Source organism: Chaetura pelagica, unplaced genomic scaffold, assembly GCF_000747805.2.
Source record: "Chaetura pelagica isolate M959 unplaced genomic scaffold, ChaPel_1.0 scaffold420, whole genome shotgun sequence".
Lineage (NCBI taxonomy): Eukaryota > Metazoa > Chordata > Aves > Apodiformes > Apodidae > Chaetura > Chaetura pelagica.
The window spans coordinates 1115340-1129635 of NW_009951919.1; the positions used below are offsets into that span (position 1 = coordinate 1115340).

A 14296-nucleotide genomic window follows, 5' to 3' on the forward strand; every position below is an offset into this window, starting at 1 on the left:
TTTGAGGTTCCTGGGATGAGCATGGTGGTGCTGCACCCTATTCTCGTGGGGATTGCCCATTCCCTCCAGGACAGGCACATTGCCTGGGTTGGGCCTTGGAGGCTGTGGGAGGGATTCACACATCTGAGCTCTCCACATTTTCTTCTGGTGGTTCCATCAAGCAGTGGATAAATCACTGCCTGTAGCTGAAGCCAATGCACTGACTGGGCCCAGCCTTTCCCTCTACTGCTCTGCCCCAAAACAGATGAGGCTGTGGTGTTTTTCAGGCCAGAATTTGGCTTAAAAACCTCATAACTGGCCAGAAAATTAACCTTTTCAACACCTATGAAGTGGAGAATTATGGAGCATGAAAAGTGAAACAAGAAAACCTCCTGGGAGACAGGCATGCTGGTGATTTGTGGTGAGGGATGGCTGGCAGTTTACAGGAGGTCTTTGGGACCTGGAAAGCCTAAATGGATTAAATATCTAATTTCTATTAAGGTGGGAGAGCACCTTCCGCAGGCCCTACTGGAAGCACAATCTGGGAGGTGCTCACCACCTCACTGGGAGCAGAGGAGGCAGAAGCAGAGCTGAGTGGGAGCAGAAGACCATGCTGAAGCCTCCTGGTCTCTTTGTCACTGTTTTCCCCATCCTCCTGCAAATCTGAGTGTGTCTGAGGTCTATGCAACACTCAGTAAGGTCAAATGAAGTGTTGGATCCTAATGATACATATGTACAAGATGTTCATGTTTCACTTTTTATAATTTATTTCATCAGGGTGATGATGGCATCCCTGGGGAACCAGGACTTATGGGCCCTAAGGTATGTTCTACTGTGTCCATCTAATGTATGTGCTTGGCAGCATCTTTTACTATCTGGTACCTTGGCCAGTATCACAACTGAGGCAGGTTGAGAAGCACATTTCTCCTCTGACATGGAGAAACAAAAAGTTGATAAGCATAACCCACTCTTCTGTCTTGTCAGCTCTGCCTAGAAGCAGCTTGCAAAAGTAACTTGTCAGATAATTGCTCCTCTTGCAGAGTTGGGGAGTGTGGCTGAGGTGGCCCTGAGCTGGGGGTTGGGGTGTGGGTTTGTCAGGGTGCAGCAGGCTCTCTGAGGGATCCTTCTCCAGCCCCTGCAGTTTTGGGGCTAACTTTGCACCCACAGCCAAACCTTGAAAGCTTCATTTTAATCTCAAACCCTCCCCTTTTGCACCCAGGCAACATGATGTATTTCAGGCTAAAAGCAGAGCTTTGCTCGCTCAGATGTAAAAGTCAAGTAAGAAAATTCTAACCTGAAGAAACCTGCTTGCCATCCTACCCATGTAGCATTTGTCTTGTTTTCAGGGAGAAAAAGGAAGTGCAGGTCCTAAAGGAGAGAATGGCACAGATGGCCTGCCAGGGCCCAAGGTAAGTAGAAGTCCATTAGCTGGGAAGCTGGGCACAGCCTGTGGGGGCAGGGGGCTTCAGCTGAGTAGGTGTTGGAAGCCTTTGCTTTCTAAAAGGCTCATAAAATGCCCAAACTGTAACAGAACAATGGGATGTTAAGTATTTTACCTCTTCCTGGCGAGTTAATTCAACTCAAGCTGAGATCAGTATGAGATTTTACAATCATCTCCCTGCATATTTCTCGTTGAGTTGCCTCCTCTTCCCAAGAAGACCAAACCTCTGCTCTGCTGTGCCCTGCAGAACCGATGGTTGTGCTGTTGCTTCCATGCTCTCCTGTGCCTCTGCCCTTGGGAACTGCCCCCGAGGTGCAGACATCCTGACACATTAAGCAGTGATGACAAGACCCACACACCATTTGGGGGCTGTTCTTCCCCCTCTCAGCTGCTTCTTACCTCTTAGGACCTGTATCTAGTTGTGTTTTCTGTATTGAACACCCGTGGCTCTTTGGGGAGGAGCCTGGGTGTGGTGAAGAAACATGGGTGACCCTTAGCCATTTCTTTTCTTCTATAACCATAGTAGCAGTGCTGGTCTGTTCCCCTGGGACCTGCTGATTTGGCTTTTTCCTATGAAGTGCCTTTGGTTTTATGCAACTTTTTACTTTTTTGAGGGCTTTAATTTGGCCAGGTTTTCCATAGGGATGGCTAGAAGGACAGTTGATTCCTGAATGTCAGGTCACTGCTGCAGGAGTAGCTTTCCAAAACTTCCCAACTTTCAAAAATAAAAAAAAAAGGGGGAGAAGAATAATTTGGCACAGCCCTTTTCCTTAAACTCACCCTCAAAAATGGTTTAAACGTGTCAGCTGAAACTTTCCACATGCAAAATTCAGCCTAAAGCAAAGTGAGAGCCACGTGAAACCAGCAGAAAAAGCCAGAGCTTGGCAGGCTTGGAGCAGTGAGCAGAGCCAGGGAGCAGCTCAGCACCGTTACCAGGAGCTCAGGGTGCTCTGCTCCCTCTGCCATGACACCTTCTCTCACTATCAACTGCCTCACACTTGACAGTATTTTTTCCAAAATATATTTGCTCTGAAATCAAATCTGTTTTTTTGCTAGGAGAAGCAGTTCCTTGTTGGTGCCATACTTAATCTAAAATACATCTTGGCATCTCCTGTAGTTACAGTATCTTGAAGATAAAATAACCTGTATTTTCTCTGGTCTCTTTGAACCACAAATGTGATTTTGATTTTCAGGGTGAACCTGGTGAGAAGGGAGGAATCGGCTCCATTGGACCCCGGGTATGGATGTTCAGGGTTTTGATTTTTCAGTTTGAAGTTGTTGCCTTCCACCAAAGCTGTTCCCCAGCACCTCTTTCTGCTTTAGAACATGGTTGAATCACTAGAAAATACTGCTAGAAAATAGAGGTGACACATATTTAAACCGTTATGTAGGCACCAGTCACTGCCACAGGAGGTAGCTCTGGGAAACACAGCCAAGTCCCATTTTCTTATCAGTGTGACCATCCTGTGACCTTTATTTTTCAAGAGGAAAGCTTGAATCAAGTGAGTCAAGTGATTATTTTGATGGACTTAACCAAATCTGTGCTCTTTTGGCGTTTGGGTGACAGAGCTGTCAGACTAGGAGCTGATTTAATCAAAGGAGCTTGTAAGGTGATAGTCCCCAAACACCTGGGTGTCAAGTCTTTATTTTCATACCACCTCATTCTCTGGTGCTGCAAAATCTAACTAGAATTCATCCCTGGTTGCAGGGCCCCCCTGGCCTGAAGGGGGAACAAGGTGACACTGTAGTGATCGACTATGATGGCCGGATCCAGGATGCACTCAAGGTTAGTCCTGCACCAAGACCTGCCAATTCCTTCAGGTTCATAGGGAGGGAATGGAAAACTGCTGAGTTGTGTCACCATGTCTGTCCCTGTCCTACTTCTCCTCCCAAGATCTCTGTCTCTGCACAGGGCTGGCTGGGAGGGAAGAGTTTATTGCATCTGGGGGCTGTGAACTCGGGCAGGAAATCAGGCTGGTGGGTGTGAGGTCATGTTCTGTGGGTAAAAGCAACTCGAGGAGCCCATGACATGTAACACCTGATTCAGTGAGGGTAAGCAGCCAGGTCCCAGCTTGAGCACTGCTGGCTGCAGGGTGTTATTCCCAAGGCCTGGTGCAGAGCTGTGGTTTTCCCTGTGCATCCTCCGGAGCAGCTTTCTCTGCTAGCAGTGGTTGGGATGTGGGAGGAAGGGAAAAGGGCACCTGAGCTCTAACCTGCCTGACCTGCCATTTTGGTTAAGATTAAAGAAGCTGAGTAGAATAAATACTTAATTACAGACATATTTGAGAACCGTCCTAATTGTTTTATAACAGGCTGCAGGGATACACAAAGTGATGGTAATCACCATTTGCCAGATGTCTGCACAGCATGCAGCTTTGTCAGTGGTGTTTGTGGAGTGCAGTGGTTGGAAGAAGCTCCACCAAATGTCTGGAGACTTGACCTGCTGGGCCCAGACTCTCTCCTGTGTGTTGCATGCAGAGGTTGCTGAGGGGCATGACATTGAACCTTGCTGACTGCCTTCTTTCTGATTATTTGCTGTTTTCAGTGTTTGCACACTGGTCTGTCTGATTGATAAAGCTTTGGAAAACGGTGGCTTTACACAGGTTCCGTGTAACAGTGTTTGAGTATGCAGTCATGGAAAAAGGTGTTTGGGAATGTGATTGGCCTTGTTTTTTTCAGCTGAACAAGACCACGAGTTTTGCTGTTTGAGGTAGTTTGCAATTTGCAAAGTGCTTGTCCATCTCAAGGCATTTTGTGGTCAAGGCATTTTTGTGGTGCCAAGTTAAAATAGTTTATTTAAGTGTGCAAAGTTTTCCTGCTGCTAATACTCACACAAACTCCTTTGTTTCCCCTCTTTAATTGCATCTCCCCAGCTGGTTGTTGTTTCTCTGAGCAGGATGCTTCTCGCCAGCCTGCCTGGCTGGAGAGGGGAGAATACAGCAAGAGGAGCCCGAATTTGGGGGTGCATCTCCAGCTAAAGGCATTTTGCCTCTTCAACACACACTTTGCTTCAACACACTGCACATGCACACCCAGCTAGCTCCAGTTGTGTTTTCTTTTGCATGAACATCTCATCTCCTGTGCCAGAGGGGCCCTTGGGTTACCTCATGTCAGCAGAGCTCACCGTGGTGTTTGGGCAACCCCAGTCAAACAAGTGTCTTGTATCTCACAGGCAGGAACTGCTCCCAACTCTTCCCTGGCATGAGGTCAGTGTCCTATTCATGGTGGTCTGCCATATTCCTATTATTCATGCTCATGCCTGTTTTCTTTGCTGTGTTTCAGGGTTCACCAGGTCCCCCAGGGCCACCAGGCCCCCAAGGTGCCCCGGGTCCCAAGGTGAGTCCAACCTCTGCCATGCAGTGTTTCCTAGTGAGTGATGGGGTCACTAGTGGCCCTCCATGTACCATCACCCGCAGGACTTCAGGCTCCCCATGGTAAAGGAAATGCTATTTAACCCTTCTTCTGGCTGGAAAAAAGGTTTTTCACACAGAAGCTAAAGTTTTGCTGACCTCTCTCTGGTCTCCAGCCTCTTCCAGGAGATGCTGTCCCAGAAATTAATCTACTCCCAATCCCACACCTGGCAGGTGAAATTCCAACCTCTCTGAGATTTCCTCATTGCATGTGGCAGGAGGCAGAAGTAAAGAGGAGAAGCAGTTGTGAGGAGGAGCCAGGGGTCCCAAAGGTTCTGCTGAGCAGCCCCACATCCCTACCACCCCATGTGCCCTTGCACTATGTCTGAGTGGGTCTGTGCTGTTCCCCTGCAATAGCCAGTAACCTACAGTCAGCTGTAGTGTCTTTAAAAGAAGAATTTAACTTACAGAAAAGCATCTCTTGGAAGACCAAGATGGGGCAGGATTTGGTGCCTCTCAAGGTCTTAGTGTCACCCAACTTTGGATGAGCTGGTAATGTCAGCAGAGCCTGGTAATGCCAATCCCATAACCACAACAGTTGATACATGTGAATAACACATTTCCTTGCAAAATACTTTCCCAAGATGATTTGCTGATTTAACTTACCATGAGCTCTTCTTTCTTTGTGTTGCTCCAGGGAGAGCTGGGCTTGCCGGGTCCACCTGGCCTGGATGGTGAAAAGGTACGAGGGGCATGGCTGGGTCGAGGGAGATGTTGCAGGAGCCCAGTTAAAAGGAGATTACTTGTGTGTTTGTGAGGGCTGCTGCAGTAAAAAGCCAATCAAAACCTGCCAGGAGCAAGCTCTGCCCTTCTCCTACCCCAAGCTGCATCTCGAGTTCATTGCCCCTTGCTTACAGCCCTGCGTTCAACCATGAGTGTGCAGATGCTGCTTATGGTCACATCTGCCAAGATAAAGGGGCTCCTGTCTCAAAGTTTGTCATAAACCTTCCCAGCCCTAAATGGCTGCAACCCCTGCTACAGCCCAGCCAGATTCTGCTGGGCCCACAAACCTGGTGTATGTAACTTTCATGGTGAAACATGTTTTCATGAGCTCGTGCTGTGATACAGAAACAACGAAAGGCAGAAATGGCTATTGTGGGGAGTGTTTTTAACCATTTTCTCCTAACTGGTTGTTTTCTGTAAACTTCCAGGGTCCCAAAGGAGCAAAGGGTGACCAGGGAAGTGCAGGGGCCACAGGACAGAAAGGAGAGACAGGAGAAATGGGCTTATCAGGTCCGCCGGTAGGTCCCTCCTTCTGTCCCTCTTTCTGCTGCTTGGTTCTTTAATGCATGGATTTCTGCAGACACTCAAGTTTGCTGATCTGAGCCACAGCCTCTCCACACCATCTTACTGTGGAGCTGGAGGACCTGGGAGCTTTGCATTTTCTTTGCTAATGATGATGGTAACAGCTTATTCAGAAGGTGATCTAAGCTGGTAGCAAGGAGAAAATCCTGTCTGAATGCCCTGGGGATGAGCATGAGCTTTGCTTTGAACCCACATGGGAGTTTTGAGGAAGACAAATGTATTTTTCTCTCGTTTTTGCTTTCCTGGAAGAGGCACCACATCAGCATTACATTTTTATCTTTTAGGGAGCAGAAGGGCCACAAGGAGACAAAGGAGAAAAAGGAGACACGGGCTCACCTTGTTTGCAGAATAATCATGTAAGATGCTGGCACTATAAAGCCTCTTCCAAGACAGGTGAAATCAGGGTGTGCAAGCTGGAGCTGCCAGCTCTGCATCCCTCTGCATCCAAAGCCAAACTGTTTTCTACAAGAACTTTCAGGTGCATCTAAACAGGGTTTATTTGCTAAGGAAGAACATTCTGCACTCTTGGCACTGCAAAGTTACTTCAGATTCTGCACTGCCTGTTGAGATTTTGGATGCTGCTGGTATAATTATGTTTTGTTCTAAAAGGGCCCTTTACAGTTTTATAGGATTTCTGCATTGTTTTGTCATTAGCCAGGCATTTGGCTTAGGGAAAAAAAAAAGAAATTAAATTTTGATAGCTTTTTATTCATTTATTAATATGAGAATTCTTAATTTTTGTCTGTTGTTTTTCGGGGTTCTTTTGTGTTTGGTTGTTTGTTTTTTTTTAATCAAAAGGCTGTTTCCCTCTGGTCCATGCAGAAAATTGCATCTTTTTGCATTACTTCAATTTTATGCCTGACAAATACCCTGAATGGTGTGGGTCACCCCTCCTTGTTTCAGAGGCTAGTAGCTTGATTTCTGTCCTTATTAATTTATTTATAAATCCTACAATCAACTTGAATAGCAGGTATTTTGATGAAAGCCATTAAATCAGAAGGCATTAAATCATGATTCTGGGCTCTGAAAGGTTTCCATTCCTGAAGTGTCTTCTGCCTGTGCCCAGCCCTCTTAATGTGCCATTTAATTCCTTTCTGCAGATCATACCTGAACCTGGACCCCCCGGATTACCTGGCCCTATGGTAGGACTCTGGAAAGCAGCTGGTGCTGTGGAGCATTGCTGATTTGTTATCATATGTGATTAGTGAAGAGTGAGGGTGGTTTGCTCTGCTTTATCATTGTGGGCTGCTGTGAATCTGGGAAAAAGATCAGGGAAAACCTACATTGTTCTGTGCAGTCTTCAGAGATGGAAGCACCTGATTTTGGAGCCTGTATCAGTGTTTGTGGCACAGTTTGCAAATATCTAAGTTGTTTCTTTGGGTGGGGGAAAGATAAAATTTTGTGGGATGGGAATACTTGTTCCCCACTGTGCTGGTGTCTGTATTCACATTTGCCCAAGTCAGTAAGTTTTTTGCCATCAGTTGCAGTGGGAAATAAAGTGGGTGGTGATGAACCCATGGTGCAGTTTTGGTGTAGATACCTGAGGTGTTTGGTACCTACAATGCTCCAAAAGGCTGAGGAGCTCTCAAGGGCGCTGGGAAGGTCAGGATGTCTCCGGTGTGTCCAGGAGACACCTTGAGACTGTGCTTCAAAACCAGGTGGCTTTCATAACCTGGGAAGTGTCTCCTGTCCCACCTGGGCTTGAGGGCTGTGGTGGCAGGGTGCTGCCCTCTGGGGCTTTGGCTGTCACTTGCTTCAGCAAAGCTCTTGCAGCCCTTGCTCCCCAAAGCTCCTGTTGCAGAGCTTTGTTGTTGCATGTTACACAAAGTGCTCCTTTTCCCTTCCTCTTCCCCCCCAGTTTGGTGTCGGAGAACCAAATTAACTGCCACCTGTCTTGAAAAGAAATATTTGGCCATTGTCAGCCTTTAATTTGAGCAAGAAATTATTTGGGAAGCAAACTTGAGGGTTTGTTTTCTAAATTCTGGTATTCAAATGCACCATTGTCTTTCCCACAGGGTCCTCCAGGAATCCAGGGGCCTAAAGTAAGTCAGTAAATTAAATGTCACCCGCTGTTTCCAGGCTGCCAGTGCATTATTTACAGGCTCACAAAGGCCTGTCAGCTATGGGGACTGATTTTTTTTGTCACTGTGACAACACAACCCTTGGTTGTGCTGTTCAGCAGTTGACGTTTTGGGAGAACAAGCCATTTTTCCTTCCAAACACATTTACAATCTTAAATCCTCCTCCCGCCTGGAGTCCTGAGGGTCAGTAGCACATGCAAGTCAGGGGATCCAAATCCACAGGCTTAAACATCTATTTTCAACTATTTATTCTATGATCTGGTTAAGAGGAAAATGTGAATGGCAGCGTGGGTATCAGCACCCCAGAGATGTGGGAGGAGGGGGCGATGCACAGGGTGGTTGTCCTGGGCAGAGCTGCCATGTCTTCTTGGCTGATTGCCCTTTCATTTATGCAGGGTTTGGATGGTGCAAAGGGAGAAAAAGGTGACAGTGGTGAGAAGGGGGACCACGGTGACACTGGACCTGCTGTGAGTTGTTTTCCTGTTGTCTTATTTCTGGCTGTTGACAGAAACCTGCCTTAGAGCAGCTATCTCAGTGCCTTGGTTCTTTTTCTCTGAAAGGGTCTCCCGGGCGCTCCAGGGCTCATTGGTTTACCCGGCACCAAAGGAGAGAAGGTAACCACCAGTGTGGGAAAGGAGGGGTGGCACTGCTGTAAGCCTAAAATAGGGGCTGGGAAAATCCCTGCTGCAGCAGAGCCTGCCAGAACTGTAGAGCTGGGCTTACTGGTACTATCCCAGTGCATGGTGAGCAGCTCCTATCAGTCCCAGGGGCTGGTGGGCAAGCTCATCCTGTCACTACCCTGTAGTATCTCCCCAGACTGGATTCAAGTTTGCCTGCAATATCAAACCCAGTATGACATGTCTTAATTTTTTATTTTTACAACTGCAGGGAAAGCCGGGGGAGCCAGGACTGGATGTGAGTATAGAAAATACTATTTGATATGTAGGAACATGAACAAGATGTACATAAAGGCCATCAAATTGCTTGAGCTGGTCAGAAAAATGTCACTAACACTGTACTGACCCTTAAACATATTGCCCATGGAACTGTGGCTGTAGGAAAGGGCCAGTTGCCAGACTGCTTCTGCTGCACAGCAGTAACTGCTCAGCTAACGGTGCTATGGGGGTTTCCCTTTCCAGTTGAAAATATTTGTATTGGATTCAGGGAAACAAAAATCTCCAACAGATGAAATGTTACTGGGGTAGGTAAAGCACTAGCCTTCCCAAGAAATTGCTGAGGTACCAAATCAACAGGAAGAAAAGGTTATATTCTTCACCATGGGAGGATGGGTTGATCACTGGAGGTTGCTGATGTTGAACTGAGATGTCAGAACAATCACACACTGAACTTACAAACCTTTTTCTTCCACCTAAAAATCATCGTGGTAGGGTTTCCCAGGCCTCAGAGGAGAGAAAGGAGAGAGGAGTGAAAGAGGAGAAAAGGTGAGTGGGTTGTGGCTGCAGAGATGCTGGGGGGGCAGGACTGGGTGTGCTCTGCACTGGCAGCGATGCTGGCCCCGGTGCTGGTTCCCTCTCCAGCCTGGCCCCAGTGCCCAGGTCACTGCTGCAGGGCCTCCTCTGTGGCACAGCTACTTGCACAGCCCTCGTGCAGTTAATTCCTACTCACTTGGAACAATTCCTACACCCCCTGGCACAACTACCATGGGGAAATGGGAGTGGCCTGACAGCTCCAGGTTGTGAGGAATAATTAGTTTTGGTTTATAAACTGTAAAAATGGATCCAAGTCAAAGGTTTTGTTACAGGGATCCTTAAATTTTAAGTGCCCAGCTTGGAGGCAAGAGCAGCTGGAAACTGGTGCTCCCACTTACTGTCAGATACCAGCCTGGTTTCTAGCAGAAACCAGTCAGTCATTCTGTTATAAAATTATCTATTTAATTATCTCCCCCCAGATTTAAATTAGTAATTTTGGTAATTTAATTATTCAGTTGCAGTTACACTTGTGCAAAGGTCCTTATCCTGGGTGAGGTGTCAGACCCTGCAAGTGCCGTGTGAGATAAAGCCAAGGTGCTTCCCCTGCAGTTCCTGATACTTCTCCTGTTGTGCCAACAGGGCGAGCGAGGAATTCCAGGGAGAAAAGGAGCCAAAGGGCAGAAGGGGGAACCAGGCCCTCCAGGACTGGATCAGCCTTGCCCTGTGGTAGGTCTCATTTCACCCACTGGAAGTACATGGTGTTGGGACTGGAAGGGGACACAGCTTTGCAGCCAGGGAAAGTGAGGAAGAATTTGGGAGTTCATTTCACAGTAAATCAGAGCAGATGGTTATTGTTTTCTCACTTTTCTTAATGGTTTGTTTTATCTGCACTGCTGGAAGTTCACTGCTGGCTGTAAGGGCTCCTCTCTGGCCAGATGGGAGTGAGCCACAGCAGTAAAAATAAAGAATCTTTGTGTAAAGACCTTCTTATTGTAGTCAGGAACAATGGGCTTCAGTAATGCTCTTCAGGAGATAGTGTGCCCTGGGAAGCTGCCAGCCTGGCTTTGGAGCACGTCTGAAATCAGGGAGAAACTCAGTGCAGTGGAGGGGAAGCAACTGGAAAACCAGGTCAGCTCCATCCCTTCATCTCCACAAACCATGTGAGGGAGGAGCCTGGCTTAGCTGTCCCACTTAGGCAAGCGGGGCAGAGCCAACAGCATCTTAGTACTGGCAAAGAGGAGTGATGTAGGAGCTGGAGTTCCCCAGGCTGCCAAGAAGTGCCTCTGGGAGAAGAGACCTCCCTGAGAGTTTCTCCACCTGAAAGCAGCTCATGGCTCAGACCAGTCCCTTCTCAGACACATCCTGGGCCACCACCGTGCTGTGGGTACACAGAAGGGCTTTCCAGGAAACCTCCTGTCTGAGCCTGAGAAGGGTGGATCTCCCAAGTCGATCTCCAAAACCTCTCATTCCTTTGTTAGGGCCAAAAAAAACCCAACAAAACTATCTATACTGGTTCCTAAGTTATCTGGCCTGGTAAAAAGCAGAGAGAGCCTTTCCCTCTAATGTTTTGAGGTTGCAGGATCAGTGTTTTGTGTTAACTGTTGAGCTCAACTACTGAAATGAAGCTGTTAAAGCCAGTTCAGCTGCACTGAACTAGTAGTGCCAGGTACCTGCTCCAAAAAACCCATTTCCCTTCTAAATGTGTGACTTTTTCTCACCCCACCAGCACAGCTATGGCTATCAAAGCTGTCACACAGCTCTGCCATACCAGCAAAAAGCTCCCTCAGTCAATATGCTTTATTTTGCTTGGAGATTGAATGTGAAATACAATTATTTAATTTCTAATGGATTGCCTTTCCTTCCTCAACATGCCAGATTATTTAACTCATCTTTTTCACTGCACTGTTACAAACGTGTGTATCTGGTTCATGTATAGCAGATCTTTCCCAGATGACAGATTCTACGTGTCTGTGAATTCCCTACCATAAAACAGCTCTGCTGACTTGCTGTGTCATCAGAAACAGAGGTGTAAAGTTCTGGATCTCTCCTTCTCTGCTGAAATATGGGTGTCTGTCTGAGGAACCCTCTTGTCCTTTATAATTCTCAACAAGCAGTTATTTTCCAAACAGGGAGATCATAGCATTGGAGGTAGCAAAGGGGACCCAGGTTTACCAGACCTGGACAGGCTGAGGGTGCCCTGCCCTTCGGTACGGTATCTGTTCTCTCTCTCTTGCACGGCTTGTGTGTGTGTTTCTGTGGCCAAGCCCTATTGAGGAGCAAATCCCTCCAGGGAGAGGAAGGAGACAAGGCAGCAGAGCTGGGACAAGATGTGTTGCTTTGGCACTCAGAAAGACACTGGGTATTGTGCCTTCCTCCTCCCAGTTCAAATGACCTTAGATAAGGCAAATAAGGAATGGGAGATCACACAGTTGTGCAGGAAGGTTCGTGCTCTGCTCTGCTCCCCAACGCGGTGCTGCACGACTAGCTAAGGAGGTCATTGTTTTATTTTCATGTTTTTTACCATAGAAAATGCTGCATGTTAGATGATTTGCAGTTGCCTTGAGAGAAACAAAAGGGCAGTGAGCTGTCCCTCTCTCAAGAAGTTAAATGACTTTCATATGTGTCAAAGAAACCAATTACTAGCAGCAGACCCACTTCAACTCTCTGCATTTACTCCCCAGAGATGTTATATTTACCAACCATTTCTCATCTTCACTATATAAAAAATGTAAGACCTGTCTCTGCTGAAGGCACTGTTATGCCGCAGGAGCCTTGATTTCTCCAATCTCCAAGATGACTTCTACTACACGAGTAGTTAGGAAAGCACTTGCACATCTTCCTGCTCATGTAGGTGTGGGGTGGTTGCTTGCTGGCTGGGAGTGTTGTCTTCCTTCTCCACCTCACAGAGCAGCAGAACCTTGCTGGGTTCTCAGCCATGGTTTTCAGTCTGGGAGCAGGAGCCTTGCAAGCAGGTTGCAAAGCTCTTTTTAAATTGACAAGTCATTTTGGAATCACTTCGGCAAAATGTAGTAGAAAGGCATGGAGTTTTATGATGGCCAAAGTATTTTGAGTGTCTGAGAAGAAAAAGCCCAGGGTAGAAATCAACTCTATGGCTTGTCAGTGTTGGGACGTGCTTTGACAGCAGGTCAGGATCTTTCTTGCTCAAATAATTGCTCTGTGCCTTGTCCCTTCACCCCCAGACAACTCTGGCAAACATGCAACTCTTTTTTTTTTTTTAATAAATTAGTTATTGACTGGTGCCAGCAGGAAAATGCATTGTTTTCTAACGAATGTTATAGGAAAGCATGTGAAAAATAGCTTGACCTGTTACACTACGAGTAGCTGGAGGGGATCACCTTACTTCACTGCATCTGTTTTATTGGGCATAGGCTATTTTACATACAAAATCAATACAGAATACAAAAAAATGTGATGACTGACATTTACAGTAAAAAATGTAAAAATGCATTTTGACCTGTATTTGCCTGAGCAGTTATCTCAGCTGTGTACACATCCTCGTGGCTTCCCAGCCCTAGTAACTTGGAGGTCGCTCTGGGGAAGGGTCAGGGCACGTGTGCTCTCTGCAGCTCTACATGCAGCAACTCATGCAAACAGAGATCCCAAAGCCTTAAAAAAATCCAGTGTTAGAAAAGGCAGCTGAAGGCAGCTATTTCTCCTAAAGGGTCTTGAAAGAGTTGGTCATACATAGTCCATTCCTCTTCTAAGGGGCTCCTTCCTTCTCAGTGTTTTCCTCCTGGTAAGTAACTCTTCTGGCTTTCTGGTTTCTCTACATTTCTTTATCTCCATCAGAAAAATACAAATGTTTTCACTCCCTTTGCATAGTCCACAACTCATCCTATTTCATTCAGTTCAGCAACACAAGATTTCTTAAAGAAACTAAGTACTGCAGGATCAAATTTAACACAATTAGGTTATCATCCCAAGAAAAATTACATCAACTCCACCAGACTGAAAAGCACATATTAACAAAAAATACATTTCCACAGCATGCTTTCCACATTTATGTCTGATTGCAAAAATAACTACCATATAAAGCAGATTATAAAAGTTAATTAACTGTGGTTCCAAATTTTTATGCTTTGCTCACATTTTCTTTTTTGTTCAAAGGAAAAAGAAAGTGGTAGATTTTGTGGGGGTTTTTTTAACCTGGAGAGTATTTGATTTTGTGTTGTGCACGTTACATTGCCTGCATATTTCTTCTTGTGCAAGTGGGTTTTGCATGGTTATTAATGGTGCTGCTAAACCTTTCAGTGTAGTGAGGACTGTGCTTCAGGTTTTTGGGTCTGACACTTAAGTCACTGTCAACAGAAATTAAATCTGTGACTTCTTCATTTGCAGGGACCAGACGGACTGCCAGTAGCAGGATGTTGGCATAAGGTACAGTAATAATAACAGTATTATATCCTTGAGCATGTCCTGAGTAATTTTGTTTGCTGCCTGGTGGTTGTTTGTACTGCTGCACTTCCTTTAAACAACAGGTTACATGCCTGGCAGTCATATGGGAGAGCAGGATTCCATCTAGCTTCCTATCTTGTTCCCCACAGCTGTAGTCAAAAAACTTCTTAAGTACAAAAGATGATTCCCATTAGCAATGCCTTTTTTTTCCCCAGGCTTGCTCAGGCTAGGCTT

At 46.3% G+C, this 14296-nt stretch overlaps 1 protein-coding gene across 1 annotated transcript in view; it reads left to right on the forward strand.

Annotated features, from left to right (window-relative positions):
- Window positions 1–14053, forward strand: part of COL23A1 (collagen, type XXIII, alpha 1) — a 30829-nt gene extending 16776 nt beyond the window's left edge. The window contains exons 9-24 of the mRNA XM_009995630.1: window positions 757–801; window positions 1326–1388; window positions 2614–2658; window positions 3129–3206; window positions 4703–4756; window positions 5468–5512; window positions 5982–6071; window positions 6420–6491; window positions 7236–7277; window positions 8151–8177; window positions 8612–8683; window positions 8777–8830; window positions 9105–9131; window positions 9605–9658; window positions 10286–10372; window positions 14006–14053. Of these exons, the coding sequence (XP_009993932.1) occupies window positions 757–801; window positions 1326–1388; window positions 2614–2658; window positions 3129–3206; window positions 4703–4756; window positions 5468–5512; window positions 5982–6071; window positions 6420–6491; window positions 7236–7277; window positions 8151–8177; window positions 8612–8683; window positions 8777–8830; window positions 9105–9131; window positions 9605–9658; window positions 10286–10372; window positions 14006–14053 (903 nt within the window). The remainder of the gene's footprint in view (window positions 1–756; window positions 802–1325; window positions 1389–2613; window positions 2659–3128; window positions 3207–4702; window positions 4757–5467; window positions 5513–5981; window positions 6072–6419; window positions 6492–7235; window positions 7278–8150; window positions 8178–8611; window positions 8684–8776; window positions 8831–9104; window positions 9132–9604; window positions 9659–10285; window positions 10373–14005) is intronic.
- Window positions 14054–14296: the final 243 nt, after the last annotated feature.